Source organism: Hemiscyllium ocellatum, chromosome 7, assembly GCF_020745735.1.
Source record: "Hemiscyllium ocellatum isolate sHemOce1 chromosome 7, sHemOce1.pat.X.cur, whole genome shotgun sequence".
NCBI classification, from domain to species: domain Eukaryota; kingdom Metazoa; phylum Chordata; class Chondrichthyes; order Orectolobiformes; family Hemiscylliidae; genus Hemiscyllium; species Hemiscyllium ocellatum.
In genome coordinates this window covers 7,205,896-7,226,255 of record NC_083407.1, presented here as the reverse complement: position 1 = coordinate 7,226,255, position 20,360 = coordinate 7,205,896, and the positions used below count along the sequence as shown (strand labels likewise).

The 20,360-nt window shown below is 45.1% G+C and overlaps 1 protein-coding gene across 2 annotated transcripts in view; it reads left to right on the top strand.

Moving 5' to 3' along the window:
• Nucleotides 1–20,360, top strand: part of stk11ip (serine/threonine kinase 11 interacting protein) — a 127,261-nt gene that overhangs the window by 36,824 nt on the left and 70,077 nt on the right. For both annotated transcript variants that reach the window (XM_060828238.1, XM_060828237.1), the window contains exons 8-16: nt 152–281; nt 2,449–2,552; nt 2,918–3,007; nt 4,576–4,617; nt 5,219–5,374; nt 6,944–7,025; nt 8,582–8,962; nt 9,723–9,907; nt 13,112–13,222. In XM_060828238.1, coding sequence (XP_060684221.1) covers nt 152–281; nt 2,449–2,552; nt 2,918–3,007; nt 4,576–4,617; nt 5,219–5,374; nt 6,944–7,025; nt 8,582–8,962; nt 9,723–9,907; nt 13,112–13,222 — 1,281 coding nt within the window. The remainder of the gene's footprint in view (nt 1–151; nt 282–2,448; nt 2,553–2,917; nt 3,008–4,575; nt 4,618–5,218; nt 5,375–6,943; nt 7,026–8,581; nt 8,963–9,722; nt 9,908–13,111; nt 13,223–20,360) is intronic.

The following is a 20,360-nucleotide window of genomic DNA, read 5'->3' as shown; positions in this document are numbered from 1 at the left end:
CTGATAATGGGGACCTGAATGCTAATGGTTGCTGTGGAGATAGGACACTGCCACACTTGGACAAATAGCCCTGCAGCTGCATGTGCTCACGTTAGTCTCTTCCTTTTTTTTGATTCCTGCACACTCTAACTGTCCCCTTCTCAATCCTCAGCCCCTGTCAGAACTCGAATATGTTAACTTGAGCTACAATCTTCTGGAAAGAGTGCCCGTCTTCAGCTCCTGCTCCCGAGTTCAGCTGACCACTCTGCTCCTGCGCAACAACAATTTGGAGAATATTAATGGTAAGCTGACCTCTCTGTGTTGGGGGTTATCCGTTTCAGTGGTTGAGAGTCTGCAAATACATCATTTACAAATACACAATTTGGGGGAAGGAATAGCTCATTCGGCCCCTTCTGTCTGCTCGTAAGATAATAGCTGATGGTAACCTCAACCCAACCCATTATAATCTTTGACGTCCTTGTTCATCAAGAATTTACCTACCACTGCTTTAAAATATTCAGTGACATCCCCTCACTCTCCAGGAACACCTCCACAGACTCAAATCTTCAGAGACCCTCTTTTCCATCTTAAAGAAAAAGGAAACCCCTCATTTCAAATGGTGTCTCTTGTTCTCAACCCCGATGAGGGATAGCTCTTCCTCTTAGTATCTATCCTGTTAAGTTCCCCCTTGTGACCGATTTCCCTCGTCTCTGCACTAGGTAAAGTGTGGATATACTGAGGGATGCATGTTGTGACCTGTCAGAAGTCCCAGAGCAGCTGACAATGCATTCCTATTCATTCTTGAGATGTGGACATCACTGGCTGGGCCAGCACTTATTGCCCACCCTTCACTGTCCTTGAGAAGTTGTTGATGAGCTGCCCTCCCAGAACCTTGGCACTGCATTTAGTGTGGGTTGACTGTCAATGCTGTTAGGGAGAGAGTTCTGGAATTTTAACCCAACAGGAATTGCCCGGGAAGTGGAATCCTCTGGGCAGTTTCCTGCTGCTTTGAACCCTCCAAAAATTCTCTCTCTGATCCTGAGGTCATGTCTGAGGCATCAAGGAGTCCCCACCCGTGACTGAATAGTTTACTTGGAAGTATTAGCTTCTGAAGAAGTGCTTGAAACGTTAACTCTTCCTCGCACTATCCCATTGCCCATACGGAATCAGCAGCCATTTGCACAGAAATGGGCATGGTTTGTGTGATGGTTCACGGCTACTGGACTATTCCTGTTGTGAAAATCCTGCCTCCAGAATCATAGATTTGCTATGACCCAGCTGGAGGCCATTTGGCCCATCGAATCTGAGTCAGTTTTAGCACATAATGCCAATCTCCTGCCTTTTCCCGTATCCAATGGCTGCTTGAATGCCTCAATTGAGCCCTCGACCTCCCCCTCCCCCTCATATAGGCTCAGCTTGTCCAAGTTTTCCTCATAAAACAGATCCCAAGGGTCAGGTAATTTAAACCTTCTTTTGAACTGCGTCTAATGATGTCCTTGTCTGTCAATATCAAAATCTGTACATAATAGTCCAGGTGTGGTCTCAGTGATGCCCTCTGTAACTGTAGCAAAACACCTCTACTTTTATTATCCATTCCCTTGAAATAATCCATTAATCACTTGTTATACCTGCATATTAATTTGAAAAATGAGTGTACCAGCACACGCAGACCTGAGTTTCAGACTTCTGTGACTCCATTTAAAAAAAACTGTGCTGCTTTTGTAGTCTTTTTGCTAAAGTGGTCAAATTGACGATTGCAGATGCTGGAAATCAGAAACCGATATTGCTAGCAGAAATCGGAAAGTAGAAATTGACAAATTCACACTGCCACTTTACATTCCATCTGTCGGATGTTTGCCGCCTTGCTTACCTATGAATACTGTTTATGTTGTCTTCACGACTTATCTTTAGATTAAGTTAGATTACTTACAGTGTGGAAACAGGCCCTTCGGCCCAACAAGTCCACACCGACCCGCCGAATCACAACCCACCCATACCCCTACACCTAACACTACAGGCAATTTAGCTTGGCCAATTCACCTGAATTGTGTGAATTCACCTGACCTGCACATCTTTGGACTGTAGGAGGAAACTAGAGCACCCGGAGGAAACCCATGCAGTCACGGGTAGAACATGCAAACTCCACACACACAGTCGCCTAGAGGCGGGAATCGAACCCAGCTCTATGGCGCTGTGAGGTAGCAGTGCCACCGTGCCGCCCACACTTCTGACATATCTTTGTCATCTGAAAGCTTTGCAATTTCAGTGCTTTCATCCAAGTCGTGAGTTTTTAGATAGTTGTGTGTTTAATTCCTTTGGAAAGTTGTTTGAAATTGTTACTGCCACATCAGGCAGTATGGTCATGATTACAACAACTGCACTTTGACATCTCATGAGCTTCTGGGCAGTGCTATATAAAGGCAAGAGTGTGCTTTCTTTTGATCTTCTGATATCTCATTCCTTTTTTAGGAGTTGAGCATTTATCACATTTGAAACACCTGGATCTGGCCTACAACATGATCTCGGAGCATGCCCAGCTCGCTCCTCTGTCCCAGCTACACAGCCTAAAGGAGGTGGGTGGTGTGACTGACAGTACAGTGAGGGTGGGTAAGCTGGGAAGATGGGGGAAGATTGCACAAATCCCACACTGGTGTCGCGGTGGGGAATGGGTGAACTTTTTAATTAGGGAACTGAGCGGTGTCTCCTGTACAAATAAAGTATGTCTGACAGTAAGATTCGCTATTTCAGAGGGCAGTTGTTTTGAGACCAATAGCCATGTAACTGAGGCGGCTGGTGACTTGCATTAGAGGTTTGCTAAATTTAGAGCTAACCTGGATTTCTTGGGTGGACTCCTACTTCCATATCCCATTTTCCCATGTCCACCCTATCTGGCAAAACTTCAGAGCAGATGTGTAATGCCTAATATCTTGTCTTACAGCTCTTCCTTCAAGGGAATCCTGTATGTTACCAAAAACGTCATCGACCCTGTACTATCTATCACCTTTCCCCCAAAGCGGCCTTCATGCGGGTAAGTGTCCATGGGTAACACTGAGCTGGTTAGAGTTTGGAGTCTCTCATTGCTACTCGGGTCATTTCCTGAGTTGCTGGGGAGGAGCAGCAGCAGCGTGCTGGAATGTTTCTGGGGACTGGGTTCGGCTTTGTTCAATCCATTCACCACCTTTTGCCTTCAGTCGCTCTGGATTACCTGATGAGGGCAGGCTGGATAGATGGAATTTAGAGTCCGAGAATACTTGACTGAAACATGTAAGGTCCTGAGAGGATGTGATGACAGGGTTGGAATGGCAAAGGATGTTTCCTCTTGTGGGAGAATCTGGAACCAAGGATCATAGAATGAACAGTGCTCACTGATACCTGCAACTGCAGGCAGCTACATGTGTGCTATTTCTGGAACACACGTGTACAGAATACACCATCATTTACAAGTTATGTGATATCATGCGCAAAGGCAGTAATGCGCACATGCAGAAAAGAGCATACAGTTTCGAAATAGAGTTGAGTGGGGAGAAGCCCTGGATAGGGGGATTGCCTGGAGGAAAGAGGCAGTCAGGTGCTGGATCTGGAGCTGGGGGGCGTGGTGAAGTAGATGATGACAAGGTGGGCCCAGTATGTGAGATAAGTGGGGGGCCGACCAGGTGGGCCCAGGATCTGGGAGACGCTTTCTCCTCCTCTGCCGCCTTCCATGTCCAATCCCCTCTTTCTCTCTCTCCCCAGTCTGTTTGTATGCATGGAGATGATTTAAAGCAGGACAATGCACCCGTGTGCTGGTGTCAGCAAATGCAGCTTTAAAAACAAGGGGTCATAATTTAAAATAGAGATGAGGAAACTTTTTCTTCTGCAGGATTTGGCAATCTTTGGAATTCCCTTCCTCAAAAGGTGCTGAATATTCAAATATTTTTAAGACAGATGTAGTTTGATTCTTGTTTACCAAGAAGATTATTGAGGATCTGCAGTACTGAAGAATTGAGGTTAAAGTCAGATCAGCCACAATCTTACTGAATGGCAGATCAGGCTCGAAGGGCCAAGTGCCCTGCTCTTGTTTTTTTGTTCACGTGGTATTGCTGTGATAGTTTTCTGTGCTGGAGAAACTGATCAAATGTGCTTTGCCCTTGTGCTCTCCTGCCATTTTCGCTAATGTGAATGATCCATTTGTGGATATGTTTAAATCTGGGAAAAGCAGGTTTTTGGTGTCTCAGAATCGAGAGAAATGGGGAGTGGATGGGACAGTAAAGTTGAAATGCAAGGTCTTCCTGCAGTAATACAAGGCTTGGCGTATTTTGTGCATAGTTTTGGTCTCCCTCCCTCAGAGGGGATGTACTTGTTATAAAGGTGGTACAACCAAAGTTCATTAGGCTGATACCAGGGATGACAGGACTACTGTGTGAGGAGAGATTGGTCTGTACTCACTAGAGTTTACAAGAATGAGAAGGGATCTGATTGGAAGATATAAAATTCTAGAATGGCTGGCCAGGCTAGGTGCAGGAAGGGTGTGAGTAACATTGAGAATTTGAGTTTACACTGTCCCTTTCTGATTGCGTCATTGCTATATAATTGACTCTTCTGTTTGTTCCTATGCAGCTGATTTTGGATGGAGAGCCATTGACTATGGCAGAACTCACGGTGAGTACCTCGTCAAGAGTAAAATGTCTTCTGCCGGTCCTTTGCTCGTCCACGTGACAAAAGGTTGCACTCTTAAATTCAGGTGAAAGCGCCATCAAACACTCCCAGGATAGGGACAGCACTAGGTTAGACACAAAGTAAAGCTCACCTCTGCTGTCCCTATCCAACACTCCCAGGACAGGGTCAGCACAAGGTTAGATACAGAGTAGAGCTCTCTCTACACTGTCTCTATCAAGCACTTCCAGAACAGGTACATCACCTGGTCTCAATTGAGATAGGTCACCCATTTAAACTAATTTCTTTTTCTGTCTTTTGGGCCCCTCTTCCTGAAAAGGAATCTTTTGTATGTTTTTAAAGCAGAGAACAGTAGATTCATGTTCTTAAGGTAGATGGGAACTTTTATTGAATAGCTGAGCAGACTTGAAAGGGTTGAAGCCTCCTTATTCATAAGTTTGAATAATATCTGTATCAAACTCCTTTGATTCTCTCTAAGAGGAGAAAATCTCAACAACTGAGGTCCCTCATCCTTCTGACCATTCTCTGACATCATCTGCACCCCCTCTACTACAATCCTGAAACGCCATGACCTTCCCTTTTGCAGTATCTGCCAAAGTCTGGCCGGCTAATTGGACAGTCAATGCGCCACTCTTCCCGGAATAGCACGCTCAGGAATGTTCTGGAATCTTCGCTGACCAGTAACCGCAGTGACCGTGTGTACTCATCAGCCAGCAGTGCCAGACCAATCACCCGCAAAAAGGTAACTGCTTCAACTTTTTACACATTCATCCATAGAACGTGAGTGTTGCTGGCTGGCAGTCCATGTGGTGTGGCGATCCCCACTGTGCCATTAGGGCAGAGATTCTTGGATTTTTAATCTGGTGACACTAAAGAAACGGCGATTACTTCCAAGTCAGGGTGGTGTGTGTCCTGGAGGAGAACTTGGCGGTTTTCCCATGTATCTGCTGCCCTTGTTCTTCTTGATGGAAGTGGATGTGGTTTAGAAGGTGCTTTCTAACGAGCCTTGGTGAATTCCTGCAGTGCATCTTGTAGGCAGTAGCAGTACATACTGAGCGTCAGTAGAGGGGGGAATGGATGTTGAAGGTGATGGAAGCACATGGCTTTATCCTGGATGATGCCGAGCTGCTGCTTTGTTGTTGGAGTTGCACCCATCCAGGCATTCTGTCATCATTGTTACGACACGGGGTAAACTCTCCATCTTAATTTAAACCAACACAGAAAAGATTTATCCCATGCAGTAATCTGTGAAAGTTTGAGAGCCAAGAAGTAAAAATTCAAGTGTAACAGAGAATAATTAACTGACAACTACATACAACTCCTTCCTCTAACCTATCTTTTACTTACCCTTCTATAATACTAGTCTGATAAAAATCCCAATTAAGATTTACAAAACAGAACTTCTTATCTCAAAATCAGGCAGCTTTCAGTTCTTCTCTGTATTCCTGTCTTTTCTTCTGGGGAGTCTGCTTCACAGGTTACTGATCGATAAAGGTACATTTTAAGAGAGCTATTTTTGGGTAGTCTTTACATGGTTGGGGCTTGGCAGTTCTCCTCCCAACTGTTCAATTTTCCCTGGTCTTATACCACCCCAAAGCATCGGCTTGTGTCATTGGCTTTTAAGATTGTCAATATACCCAATTCAAACTGGATTGGGGTATAACTTAAACTGATTGGCTAAATTCGAATTTGTTTTTGTCTCAAGGCAACAGCTAATTGAGTTATTCAACCAAATGTTACATTATATTTTATTCAGAACACTTGGTACTGTCAGGTAGTTCTTCTAGCTTTTAACTTCCTTAAAGGTACAGTACACCCACATCTTCATAACACCATAAAACCTACTTTGACCACACACTCAAATTGGCGTACCAGAAGCAAGATGTTGAATTTGTGTATGAGCCTGTGGTGTACTTCCGCCAACACCTTTCTAATTCTATAAAAACATTAGATGGGCGGGATGTAGAGAAAGTGTTTCCAACCTCTAGAACTGTTGAACACAATGTCATAAATGTAAGCTTTGGTCATTAACTAATCCAATGGGAAACTCAGAGCGGCGAGAATGTGTAACTCCGCATTAGAGAAGGTGAAACAAGGACGGGAGATGTTTTGTGATGATTCTAGGTAAAAGCATGAGGAAAGAAGATTGAAAATATGTTGAGAGCATAAACATCAACATAGACTGCTTGGGTTGAATGGCTAGTATGTTTCTGAGCTTCAGATGGAGTGCCCATATCCTACATAATCAAACTGACCAAGTTTTACTGTTTTTTTTTTCCTTTATTGGATACCAACCTCTCACCCATTGCAGAGTAAGATCAAGGTGCGCACTGCCAGTATCTCTGAGCCAAGTGACAGTGACAAGGATATTCCGAATACTCCAGTCATATCGCGTGAGTGTTTTGGAGATCTGGGCCACAAGCTGACAGAAGGGACGTGGAGATGTGCAAAATTGGAATTGTTCAGATGAATGCTTAAATTGCCAAAAATGTGGGTGGGCAGGGTGGTTCAGATCCCTTACAGACTGAAGGAAGGAGTTTATGGGCAGCACAGTGGCACAGTGGTAAGCACTGCTGCCTCACAGCGTCAGAGACCCGGGTTCGATTCCCGCCTCAGGCAACTGACTGTTTGGAATTTGCACATTCTCCCTGTGTCTGCATGGGTTTCCTCCCACAGTCCAAAAAATGTGCAGATTAGGTGAATTGGCCATGCTAAATTGCCCATAGTGTTAGGTGAAGGGGTAAATGCAGGAGAATGAGTCTGGGTGGGTTGTGCTTCGGCGGGTTGGTATGGACTTGTTAGCCGAAGGGCCTGTTTCCACACTAAGTAATCTAATTTAATATTGCAATGCTCAAAGACTGGATGAAATAGAACTGGTGATTTTACCTCTTAGTCACACTAGTATGCATCAGTAATGATTTAATGGCATTAAAAACAAAGTGCTGGAGAAATTCAGTAGGTCTGGCAGTATCTTTGCGGGGAAACGTTTTGAGTCCACCACAACTCCTCTTCAGAACAGGGTAAAGAGAAGTTCTGAAGAGGGGTCATACTGGGTTTGGATCTCTCGCTCTCACGCTCTCTCCCCACAGATGTGGTCAGACCTGCTGAGTGATGTTCTCTCTCAACCGCACGTGCAGCTGTCCCAGAGTCTTTTGCATGGTGATTGGCATTGGGCCCGCCTTGCAGCCCAGAGGCACAGTCCTCGAGTACCCGTGCAACCAGAAAGAAGGTGACGTGGGGCACTGCAGCTGAGTTTCTCCAGCAGGTTGTGTTATTTCAGATTTCCAGCTTCCACAGTGATTTGGCTTTTATATAATCATAATGAATAATTGAATAGGCTGGAGGGCTGATGACTATTTTTATTCCAGTGTCTCCTTTTCTCCAGGGAAAGTCTGCCTATAGAATACGTCACACAGAAATGGGCAAAATGATTTGTTGGGTGGGAGGGATCATCTTATGACCCAAGGTTAAACAGATTGGGACTGTACTCACTGGAGTTTAGAAGAATAAGCGGTGATCTCATTGAAACATATTGGATTCTTAAGGGGCTTGACAGGATAATTGCTGAGAGGATGTTTCCACTCATGGTAGAGTCTAGGTCCAGAGGATATTGTCTCTGATGAAAGGGATGCCCATTTCAGACTGAGGTGAGCAGGAATTTCTTCTGAGGGTTGAATGTCTTTAGAACTCCTTGCCGCAGAGAGCTGTGGGGCAAAGTCTTTGTGTATATTTAAGGTTGAGGTAGATTCTTCAGAGGGACCTTTTAAGGGTTTTGGGGGAAGGGCATAAAAGTGGACGTGAAAAATGTCGAATCAAACCTTTGAGCCCTTTGAATGGGAGAGCAGAATCAAGGGTTGAACAGCTTATCTTATTCCTATTTCTGACGGTCCTACGGCCAATTTTCCTGTTTGTAAAACTGCTTTGTTGTTCATTCCTGGTCACTCTGCAGATGTTGTCTTGCAACACCAGGAGGACATCAAGAGGATGGATGAGCTCCGTGGTCAGATTGGGGACGATTGGCTGCGCTATCAACATCACCTGAACAGTCCCAGTGAGGGGCAAACGGGCAACTCTGAGGTGGCCAACTCCCCTGACAAGGATGAAGCCAACAGCTCCTCCAGCATCTTCCATCGCAGAAGCAGCCTGGACGCTGCCTCCGAGGATTCAGGAGATCATGCCAGGAGCAACGAGACCACTCTGCTGGCCCCGGTCGGCAACCAGGATGAATGCGCCGCCTCCAGCTATCTCGCTTCTGAAGAAGGAGCTTATTTGAATAATTCTGTGTCACTAATGGAGACACAGGAAGAGGAGGAGGAGGAAACAGTGAGAGGTACAATTCAAAGTGTTGGGGACATAGCCCTTCCTGATGTAGAGATGTCCAATGAGAGACAGCGAATTAGTAACCGTACAGTAAAAGATACTGGGAAATGGTAATCAATTATTTGCAATCTATTTTAGTGACTTGTATTTTGGGAGCAAATGTAACATTTAAATAACGTGAGGATGGGTAAGAGAGTAAGTTATGAAGAGCTCATGAGACTGTAAAGAATATTGATGGGTTCAGTGAGTGGCAGATATACGTCAGGTGGAGTATAATGTGGAAAAATGAGTCTGTCCACTTGAACAGGAAAAAGAGAAGAGCAGCATATTATTTATATAGAGATTTCAAAATACTGAGGTTCAGAGGGATCAGGATGTCCTGGTACAGGAGTAACAAAAAGTTAGTATGCAGGTAATTGGGAAGATTAATGGAATGCTGCTGTTTAATGCCAAAGGAATAAAATAAAGAAGTGGGGAAGTGTTGCTGCGATTATACACAGCCATAGTGAGACCTGGAAGCCTCTGGTACAGTTTTGCTCTCCTTGTTTAAGGAGGGGTTTGAATGTATGGAAAACATTTCTGAGTCAGTTTCTCAGCTCATTCCAGGGCTGAAGGGTTTGATGAGAAAAGGTTGATCAGATTTGGATCTATACTCATTGGTGTTTAGCTGAATGAGAGAATCCAGCAGTGGCTGTGCAGCACTTTTGGGGCGTCCTGTTGTAAAGTTATTGTGTCAAAGGCAGAGTCTGTCTTTCTGTCCGCACTGTTAGATGTCTGCCAGCCCTTCATCGTTGGCCGGTTGGTGGAGGAGGAGCCTGAGTTGGAAAGCAGCTGGATGTTCCTGAGAGTGACAGAGGACCAGCTCCTGGAGGTGGATCTGATGAATGCAGACGTCCTGGAGAAACTGGAGCTGAGCAGCCTGACAGCCATCCACACCTCCGAAGAGTTCTGGGAGGTAAGCCAGTTCTGGGGAGGTTGCCAGATTTACCTGCTGCGGGTGGTCTCTGCTCTTGCAGACTTGAGTCGCCCTCAGGATCTTGGTTTAAATTGCATAGAATGGTACAACACAGACACAAGATCATTCAGCCCATTGTCCCTGTAGTAATTCTTCAAAAGCGCTATCCAATTAGTCCCACTGGCCTGCACTTTCCCTGTCATCTTGCAATATTCCCTTCTGAACTTCCTTTGCAAATTCCCTGTGGAAGTTTACTGCTGAAGCTGCTTCAGGGCTCCTCTGGCTATACATTCCAACGTGTCATCACATACAGCTTTAAAAAGGAAATTCTCCTTTCCCTATGGTTCTCTGGATCCGAGGTTGAATCCTGCAGCCCCTCAACAATCTTGCTAAGAATCACTGTCGTAACAAACTTACTCTTTCTCCTCTTCCTGCCCAACGAATCCAGAAGAGTTCAAGTAAATTGCAGGGCCTTCATTCTGATGAAAATGATCCTGATGGTCTGGTCCTCTTGTTTACAATAGCAGAGTATCTCTAAATATCTCTCTCCTCAACGGACTTCCCTGCAGTGCATCTTTTTGCTTTGTCACGGGGGGGGGGCCTCTCCCTGTACACCTTTTTAATGCAGCACCTTACTTCCAGATCATTCTCTGAACGGTATCTTTCAGCGATAAGCACCCTGGGACTGGTCTACTTTTTGAAGGAGCCGTGGCAGAATGTGACTCCGTTTAAGAACAAATGAAACAAGTTGGTCGATTTTTGATCAAACGTATTCTGATTTGTCAGTGATGAGACAAAGGTGCACTGGAGTGTTATGTCTCTTGTACATTCGGTTCCCTTTTAGGTCACTGGCCGAGAATGAGCATCAGGTACAGACCTGCAGATGTTGGCCCCTCTCTCCATCACCGAAAGCATCTGTAAAGGATGGCCAGTGCACAGTTAGTCTTGCACACTCACTGGATCACTTGTTACCTCTGATAAGGTGCCCCTGGGGAAAAAAATTAATCACTCACTCATTCACTCATTCGCATCCTTCCTTGTATGTTCAACACTAACACGCTATGTATAAGCTGGCATGTGTGGAAGGGAGATTTCTGCATCAACATTAAACTCAGTTTATGTTTTATAGCGGCAAACCTTTTTGTAATTAATTCGTGGGTGTTGTTGGCTAGGTTTATTGTCCTTCCCTTAATATCCTGAAGAAGGGGGTGGTGAGCTGCTATGTGCTGTGGGTTGACCCTCGATGCCGTTAGGGAATTCCAGGATTTTGACCCAGTGACAGTGAAGGAATAGCGGTTATATTTCTGAGTCAGGATGGTGAGTGGCTTGGAGGGGAGCTTGTAGGTGGTAGTGTTCATTTGTTTCTGCTGCCCATTCCCCTTCTGGAAGCAGTTTGGAAGGCACCTTCTTAAATAATTTCGAGTTGTTTTTAAACATGGTAGGTAGTAAATCTTTGGAATTCTTTCACTAGACAGCTATGGTGGTTCAATGATTCTACACTAAGATCAAAAGTTTTCAAGATACTAATGATATTGAGAGTTCTGGAGGTATTGTGGGAAAATAGCGTTGAGATCAATGACCAGTCACAATCTAGACGGCATGGGACAGCACGGTGGCACAGTGGTTAGCACTGCTACCTCACAGCGCCAGAGACCCGGGTTCAATTCCCGCCTCAGGCCACTGTCTATGTGGAGTTTGCACATTCTCCCCGTGTCTGTGTGGGTTTCCTCCGGCTGCTCCGGTTTCCTCCCACAGTCCAAAAATGTGCAGGTTAGTTGAATTGGCCATGGGAAATTGCCCGTAGTATTAGGTGAAGGGGTAAATGTAGGGGAATGGGTCTGAGTGGGTTGCTCTTTGGAGGGTCGGTGTGGACTTGTTGGACCAAAGGGCCTGTTTCCACACTAAGTAATCTAATCTAATCTTGAGGAGCTGAATGGCCATTTCCCGTATCTACAATCCTGTATTTCAACATTGGTTTATTTCTCATTCTTAACATGAGGAATAGAGAGACACCAGATCAGTTAGGACTACATTCACTGGGGTTCAGAAGAATAAGGGTGTTTCATGGAAACGTATAAAATTCAATCAGGACTAGACAGGATAAACACAGGGAGGATGTTCCCGATGACCAGGGAGGAGAAAGTGGGCACTGCAGATGCTGGAGATCAGTGTCAAAAAGTTTAGTGCTGGAAAAGCACAGCAGGTCAGGCAGTATCCAAGGAGCAAGAGAATTAACATTTCGAGCATAAACTCATTCCTGATGAACAGCTTATGCCCGAAACATCAACTCTCCTGCTCCTTAGATGCTGCCTGGCTGACTGTACTTTTCCAGCACCGATGACCAGGAAGTCCAGAACCAGGCGTCACAGACTAAGGATATGGGATAGGCCACGTCAGACTGAGAGGAGGAAAAAACTCTTCACCCAGAGGGATGTGAGCCTGGGGCATTCTCCATCATTCAAACTTGTTGAGGCCAAAACATTGAATGTTTTCAAGGAGATCAAGGAGAAAGAGAGAACAGTGGACTGAGATAAATGGTGAAAGTGATGACTGCAGATGCTGGAGATCAGAGTTGAGAGTGTGGCGCTGGAAAAGCACAGTAGGTCAGACAGCATCCAAGGAGCAGGAGAATTGACTTATCGGGGGCAAAAGCCCTTCGTCAGTTCATTCATTCCTGATGAAGGACTTTTGCCCGAAATGTCAATTCTCCTGTTCCTCAGATGCTACCTGACCTGCTATGATATTCCAGCACCACACTCTTGACTGCAATAAATGGTCAGGCATTGAATGACAGAGCAGACTCAGCTGGCCTGCCTCTCTTCCTGTTTTCTCTGTTTGTAGCTCATCTCATCTCAGATTCAGAAAGGTCAAGTAGCTAGTTCAGCATTTTCCAGTGCCTGAACCCTGAACCTATCCACCAGCTCATCCCCAGGGAGGTTCTGAGCCTCCCTCCAATGGCCTTGCTTTGTACTGTCCCTTTTCTGACCTGGGGTGAGCGGGACTCTTGCTGCGACAAATGGATGCAAAGCCGTCCAGACTTCCCTGCACAGCAAGCTTATACCAGCTGTGTTTTTCACTTCCTTTTTCTATCTCCCCTCACCAAACCCACACACCCCAACCCAACCCAACTGCAGCCGAGGCCCTGTCATAACCTGATCTTCTTTATTTCAGGAAAATAATTCTGAGTCTTGCCTTTCTCGGCAGAGCAGAGGACAGGCTCTCCCGGCAGTGGAGTGTTCCTTCAGTTACATTCGCAGGGACAAACGCAAGAGGAAGTACGTGATCCTGGACAAGAATCCCCAGGATGCCTCTGAGGTGAGTGTGGAACAGAGCATTACCAGGCATCATTACCTCAGAAAATGTTAATGACCTTGGAGGGAGTGCAGCGTAGTTTCAACGGGATGATACCTGGCTGCTACAAATTGAGTTATGCAAACCTAGGGTTGTTTTCCCTGGAATTTAGATGTTGTGTGGTTTGATCAAGTTTACAACCTGTCAAGTGGAAGAGAGTGAAATTATTTCAGTTGATTGGGGAGTATAAAACGAGTGTCAGATCTGAATGTTTCAGGAGTGAAATTTGGCAACTTTTCTCTCAATACACACCATCTCTCACTCACACAAAATTTGGAAATCTCTTCTACAAATGAGAATTGATATTTGCCAGTTGATTAACAAAAACACATCAGTCACATATTTAAAATTTCCAATGGCATACTTAGCTCTTTAAAGAGGTAAATCCACCATCCGAACGCAGTCTGGTCTATGCACCCAGAGCATTGTAGTTGATTCTTAAGCATAGAAAATAGGAGTGGGAGTAGGCCATTTAGCTGATCAATCTGCTGATCAATGACTGATCACTCAGCTCGACAGCCTGTTCCTGCTTCTTGCGTGCCCCCTCCCCCATATTCTTTGATCCCTTTAGCCCCAAGTGCTGTATATCTAAGTCCTTCTAGAAAGCATTCAAGTGTTTTGGTTTTGACTGCTCTCTGTGGTAGAAAGTTTGACGGGCTCACTACTTTCTGAACAAAGAAATTTCTCTTCTCAGTCTTCGATGGTTTACCCCATTTCCTGAGATTGAGCCCTGTTTCTGGACCTCTCTGTTTCGAAAGTTGCCTAATGAGCCTCTTAGTTTACTTCAGGCAATTAGGAATGCACAACAAATGCTGGTCTTACCATCTACAGCACGTCCCTTTTCCTTTTATTTTTAAACGTAAGACAAAGCTGACCATATGGGTTAGGTGATTGCACCCTCAATCCCACTTCCCTTTCTATCTCCAAAGGTCCCCTTACTGCTTTGTCAATCAAACAATTGTCCAGTGCAGCCTGGAATAAAATAAGAGACCCAGCTTCCACGATGCTCTGAGTAAGAAAGTTCCGAAGATTATCCATCCTCAGAGGAAGTTCCTACTCATCGCCATCTTAAATGGGTGTTTTTTTTTCTTAAACTGTGGGCCCTCATTCTGGATTCCCTTGCAAGTGAAAATATCCTCCCCGCACCACCCTCAATTAAGCCCCTCAGAATTTTTTTAAAATCTTGCAATGAGATCCCTTCTCATTCTTCTAAACCCCGTGTGTATCACCTCAATCCTTCTTTGTGAAATAACCCTTTCAACCCAGGAATCAGCCAAGACTATCTTCCCTGAGCTCCTTCCAATGCAGGTATGTCCTTCCTGAAACAAGAAGATAAAATTATATCTTCCAGGTGTTTGTTTACTCATTCACAGGATGTGGCGCAATTTTACCCATTCCGAATTGCTCCCTGGTCTGCGTGGCTTGCAAGGGCAATTAAGAGTTAGCCGCATTGCTGTGGGTCTGGAGTCACATGTAGCCAAATCCAGTAGCAATGGCAGATTCCCTTCTCTACAAGATATGAATGACCAAGATGTGTTTTTCCCTGATGAGTGACGGTGGTTACATGTTCATCAATAGGCCAGATTTAACTCCAGTTTTTTTTAATTGAGTTCACAGTTTGCCATCAGCCATGCCAGATTCAGACCTGTGTCTCCAGAGATTTAACCTGGGGTTCTGGATAATTAGGCCAGTGACATTGATCTCATTAATGCCCTGTCTGTTTGCAGCAAGATTTCTCTGATAGAAAGTGTCTCTGCCATCCTTCCCTGCTCCAGCCTATGTTGACTGCTGACCCACAGCAATGTGGTGACTCTTCTGTGCCCTCTGAAATAGCCTTGAGAGCCAGTCCATTGTGAAGATGACAGCCCAGCATCACCACCTTGGGGCAATAATTTCATAACATTGCCATGGGTGTCCAAGCCTCATGAAGGAGTAACAATCCTTTTCATTGCGTTCCAGATCATGGCAGTGAACTGCGTTTTTTTTTTAAATACCTGACTGTTTTTCCTTATTTATCTTTAGTCCTTGTCATCTGGTTGCCAATCACACTTCTGCCTCTCTCCCCCACGACAATTTCTCCTGACCTACTCATTTAGAATCGGTTATAATTTTGTGAAATTCTATTAAATGTTCTTTCTGCAGGATGCCAAGCTCCTCCTCCTCATATAAATCTTTTAATAATATGTTAGTCAAAGTCCACAGTCATCTTCGTTGGCCTCCTGTCTCTCTATAGCACCTGACGGTCTGGATGTGTTTATTATATTCACTCATGGGACGTGAGTGTCACTGGCTGGGTCAGCATTATTGTGTTCCTAGTTATAGAGCCATAGAGTCCTAGAGATGTACAGCACGGAAACAGACCCTTCAGTCCAACCCATTGATGCTGATCAGATATCCCAACCCAATCTAGTCCCACCTGCCAGCACCCGGCCCATATCCCTCCAAACCCTTCCTATTCATATACCTATCCAAATGCCTCTTAAATGTTGCAATTGTACCAGCCTCCACCACTTCCTCTGGCAGCTCATTCCATACACATACCACCCTCTACGTGAAAAAGTTGCCCCATCGGCCTCTTTTATATCTTTTCCCTCTCACCCTAAACCTATGCCCTCTAGTTCTGAACTCCCTGACCCTAGAGAAAAGACTTTACTTATTTACCCTATCCATGCCCCTCATAATTTTGTAAACCTCTATAAGGTCACCCCTCAGCCTCCGACGCTCCAGGGAAAACAGCCCCAGCCTGTTCAGCCTCTCCCTATAGCTCAAATCCTCCAATCCTGGCAACATCCTTGTAAATCTTTTCTGAGACCTTTCAAGTTTCACGACATCTTTCCGATAGGAAGAAGACCAGAATTGCACGCAATATTCCAACAGGGGCCTCACCAATGTCCTGTACAGCTCCAACATGACCCCTCAACTCCTGTACTCAATACTCTGACCAATAATGGAAAGCATACCAAACGCCACCTTCACTATCCTATCTACCTGCAACTCCACTCTCAGGAGCTATGAACCTGCACTCCAAGGTCTCTTTGTTCAGCAACGCTCCATAGGACCTTGCCATTGGCTTATCATCTGACAAATGTGAGGTGATGCATTTAGGCAAGTCTAATTCTAGAGCGAATTATACAATGAATGGAAGAGCCTTGGGAAAAGTTGATGAGCAGAGAGATCTGGGAGTGCAGGTCCATTGTACCCTGAAGGTTGCTGCACAGGTGGATAGAGTGGTCAAGAAGGTCTATGATATGCCTGCCTTCATTGGATGGGGTATTGAGTATAAGAGCTGGCAAATCATGTTAAAATTGTCCAAGACATTGGTTCGGCCGCATTTAGAATATTGTATACAGTTCTGGGCGCCACGTTACCAAAAGGATGTGGACGTTTTGGAGGGGGTGCAGAGAAGGTTTACGAGGATGATGCCTGGTATGGAAGGTGTAGATGAGATTGAGTAGGTTAGGTTTATTTTCACTAGAAAAAAGGAGATTGAGAGGGGACCTGATTGAGGTTTGCAAAATCATGAAGGGTGTAGACAGGGTGGGTAAAGACGAGCTTTTTCCCAGGGTGAAAGATTCAATAACGAGACGCCACGCTTTCAAGGTGATGGGTGGACAGTTTAAGGGGGATACATGCGGCAAGTACTTCACACATAGGGTGGTGGGCGTTTGGAACGTGTTGCCAGCAGAGGTGGTAGAGGAAGGCACGGTAGATTCATTTAAGATGTGTCTGGACAGATGCATGAGTAGGTGGGGAGCAGACGGATACAGATGCTTAGGAATTGACTGACCGGTTTAGACAGTTGATTTGGATAGGCTCAGGCTTGGAGTGCCGAAGGGCCTATTCCTGGGCTGTAAATTTTCTTTGGTCTTTGTTCTATTAAGGGTATAAGTCCTGCTAAGATTTACTTTTCCAAAATGCAGCACCTCGCTTTATCTGAATTATACTCCATCTGCCATTTCTCAACCTATTGGCCCATCTGGTCAAGATCCTTTTGTAATCTGAGGTAACCCTCTACGCTTAAAAAATGAGGTCTGCAGATGCTGGAGATCACAGCTGCAAATGTGTTGCTGGTGTCAAAGCACAGCAGGCCAGGCAGCATCTCAGGAATAGAGAATTCGACGTTTCGAGCATAAGCCCTTCATCAGGATGAAGGGCTTATGCTCGAAACGTTGAATTCTCTATTCCTGAGATGCTGCCTGGCCTGCTGTGCTTTGACCAGCAACACATTTGCAGCTAACCCTCTTCGCTGTCCACTACACCTCCAATTTTGGTGTCAGCTGCAAACTTACTAACTGTACCTCTTATGCTCGCATCCAAATCATTTATGTAAATGACAAAAAGTAGAGGACCCAGCACCAATCCTTGTGGCACTTCATTGGTCACAGGCCTCCAGTCTGAAAAACAACCCTCCAGCACCACCTTTGAGCCAGTTCTGTATCCAAATGGCTAGTTCTCCCTGTATTCCATGAGATCTAACCATGTTAATCAGTCTCCCATGGGGAACCTTGTCAAACGCCTTACTGAAGTCCATATAGGTCACATCTACCACTCTGCCCTCATCAATCTTCTTTGTTACTTCAAAAAACTCAATCAAGTTTGTGAGACATGATTTCCCATTCACAAAGTCAGGTTGACTATCCCTAATCAGTCCTTGCCTTTCCAAATACATGTACATCCTGTCCCTCAGGATTCCCTTCAACAACTTGCCCACCACTGCCGTCAGGCTCACTGGTCTATAATTCCCTGGCTTGTCCTTACCGCCCTTCTTAAACAGTGTCACCATGTTTGCCAACCTCTAGTCTTCCGGCACCTCACCTGTGACTATCGATGATAGTCGGCACGGTGGCACAGTGGTTAGCACTGCTGCCTCACAGCACCAGAGACCCGGGTTCAATTCCCGACTCAGGCGACTGACTGTGTGGAGTTTGCACGTTCTCCCCGTGTCTGCGTGGGTTTCCTCCGGGTGCTCCGGTTTCCTCCCACAGTCCAAAGATGTGCGGGTCAGGTGAATTGGCCATGCTAAATTGCCCGTAGTGTTAGGTAAGGGGTAAATGTATGGGTGGGTTGCGCTTCGGCGGGTCGGTGTGGACTTGTTGGGCCGAAGGGCCTGTTTCCACACTGTAAGTCTAATCTAATTACTAAAAAAAAATCTAATTACTAAATGTAAGAGGCCCAGCAATCACTTCTCTAGCTTCCCACAGAGTTCTTGGGTACACCTGATCAGGTACTGGGGATTTATCCACTTTTACCCGTTTCAAGACATCCAGCACTTCCTCCTCTGTAATTTGGGCATTCTGCAAGGTATCACCATCTATTTCCCTACAATCTATATCTTCCATATCCTTTTCCACAGTAAATACTGATGCAAAATACTCATTTAGTATCTCCCCCCATTTTCTGCGGCTCCACACAAAGGCCACCTTGCTGATCTTTGAGGGGCCCTATTCTCTCCCTATTTACCCTTTTGTCCTTAATGTATTTGTAAAAACTCTTTGGATTCTCCTTAATTCTATTTGCCAAAACTATCTCATGTCCCCTTTTTGCCCTCTTGATTTCCCTCTTAAGTATACTCCTATTTCCTTTATACTCTAAGGATTCACTCGATCTATCCTGTCTATACCTGACATATGCTTCCTTTTTCTTAACCAAACCCTCAATTTCTTTAGTCATCCAGCATTCTCTATACCTATCAGCTTTCCCTTTCGTCCTGACAGGAATATACTTTTCCCTGGATTCTCGTTATCTCATTTCTGAAGGCTTCCCATTTTCCAGCCGTCTCTTTAGCTACGAACGTCTGCCCCGAATCAGCTTTTGAAAGTTCTTGCCTAATACCGTCAAAATTGGCCTTTCTCCAATTTAGAACTTCAACTTTTAGATCTGGTCTATCCTTTTCCATCATTATTTTAAACCTAATAGAATTATGGTTGCTGGCCCCAAAATGCTCCCCTACTGACACCTCAGTCACCTGCCCTGCCTTATTTCCCAAGAGTAGGTCAAGTTTTGCACCTTCTCTAGTAGGTACATCCACATACTGAATCAGAAAATTGTCTTCTACACACTTAACACATTCCTCTCCATCTAAACCCTTAATGCTATGGTAGTCCCAATCTATGTTTGGAAAGTTAAAATCCTCTACCATAACCAGCCTATTATTCTTACAGATAGCTGAGATCTCCTTATCTGTAAGAATAATAGCGTGGTTATGGTAGGGGATTTTAACTTTCCAAACATCGACTTGGGCTGCCATAGTGTTAAAGGTTGAGATGGAGCTAGTAGTACAGATTGAAATTGGCAGGCATAATGTTGTGGGTATCATAGATAAGTGACTGCAAGGTGATCAGGCCTGGGAACGAAATGTCTGTTGAAGTAATGGACAGAGGTGGCAGCGTTGTTAGTAGGAAATTAAATTGATAGTTGAATAGGCTGGGGTTGTTTTCCTGAGGGCATCAGGGGCTGAGGGGTGACCTTACAGAGATTTATGAAATCGTGAGGGGCATGGATAGGATAGTATTTTCCCTGGGGTGGGGAGTCCAAATTAGAGGGCATATATTTAGGGTGAGAGGGGAAAGATTTAAAAGGGACCTAAGGGGCAACATTTTCTCACACATGGTGCTGTGTGTATGGAATGAGCTGCCAGAGGAAGTGGTGGAGGCTGGTACAATTACAACATTTAAAAAGCATCTGGATGAGTATATGAATAGGAAGGGTTTGGACGGATATTAGCCAAGTGCTGGCAAATGGAACTGGATTAGGGTAGGATATCTGGTCAGCATGGACAAGTTGGACCGATGGTTCTGTTTCTGTGCTGTACATGGCTATGACTAAAGTCTGGTTGAAGATTTGTAGCTCGGGTGTCCGTTGTTGTGGTTCTGCTCGCCGAGCTGGAAGTTTTTGCTGCAAACGTTTCGTTCCCTGGCTAGGAAACATCATCAGTGCTATTGGAGCCTCCTGTGAAGCGCTGCTTTGATGTTTCTTCCGGTATTTATAGTGGTTTGTTCTTGCCGCTTCCGGGTGTCAGTTTCAGCTGTAGTGGTTTGTATATGGGGTCCAGGTCCATGTGTCTGTTAATGGAGTTTGTGGATGAATGCCATGCCTCTAGGAA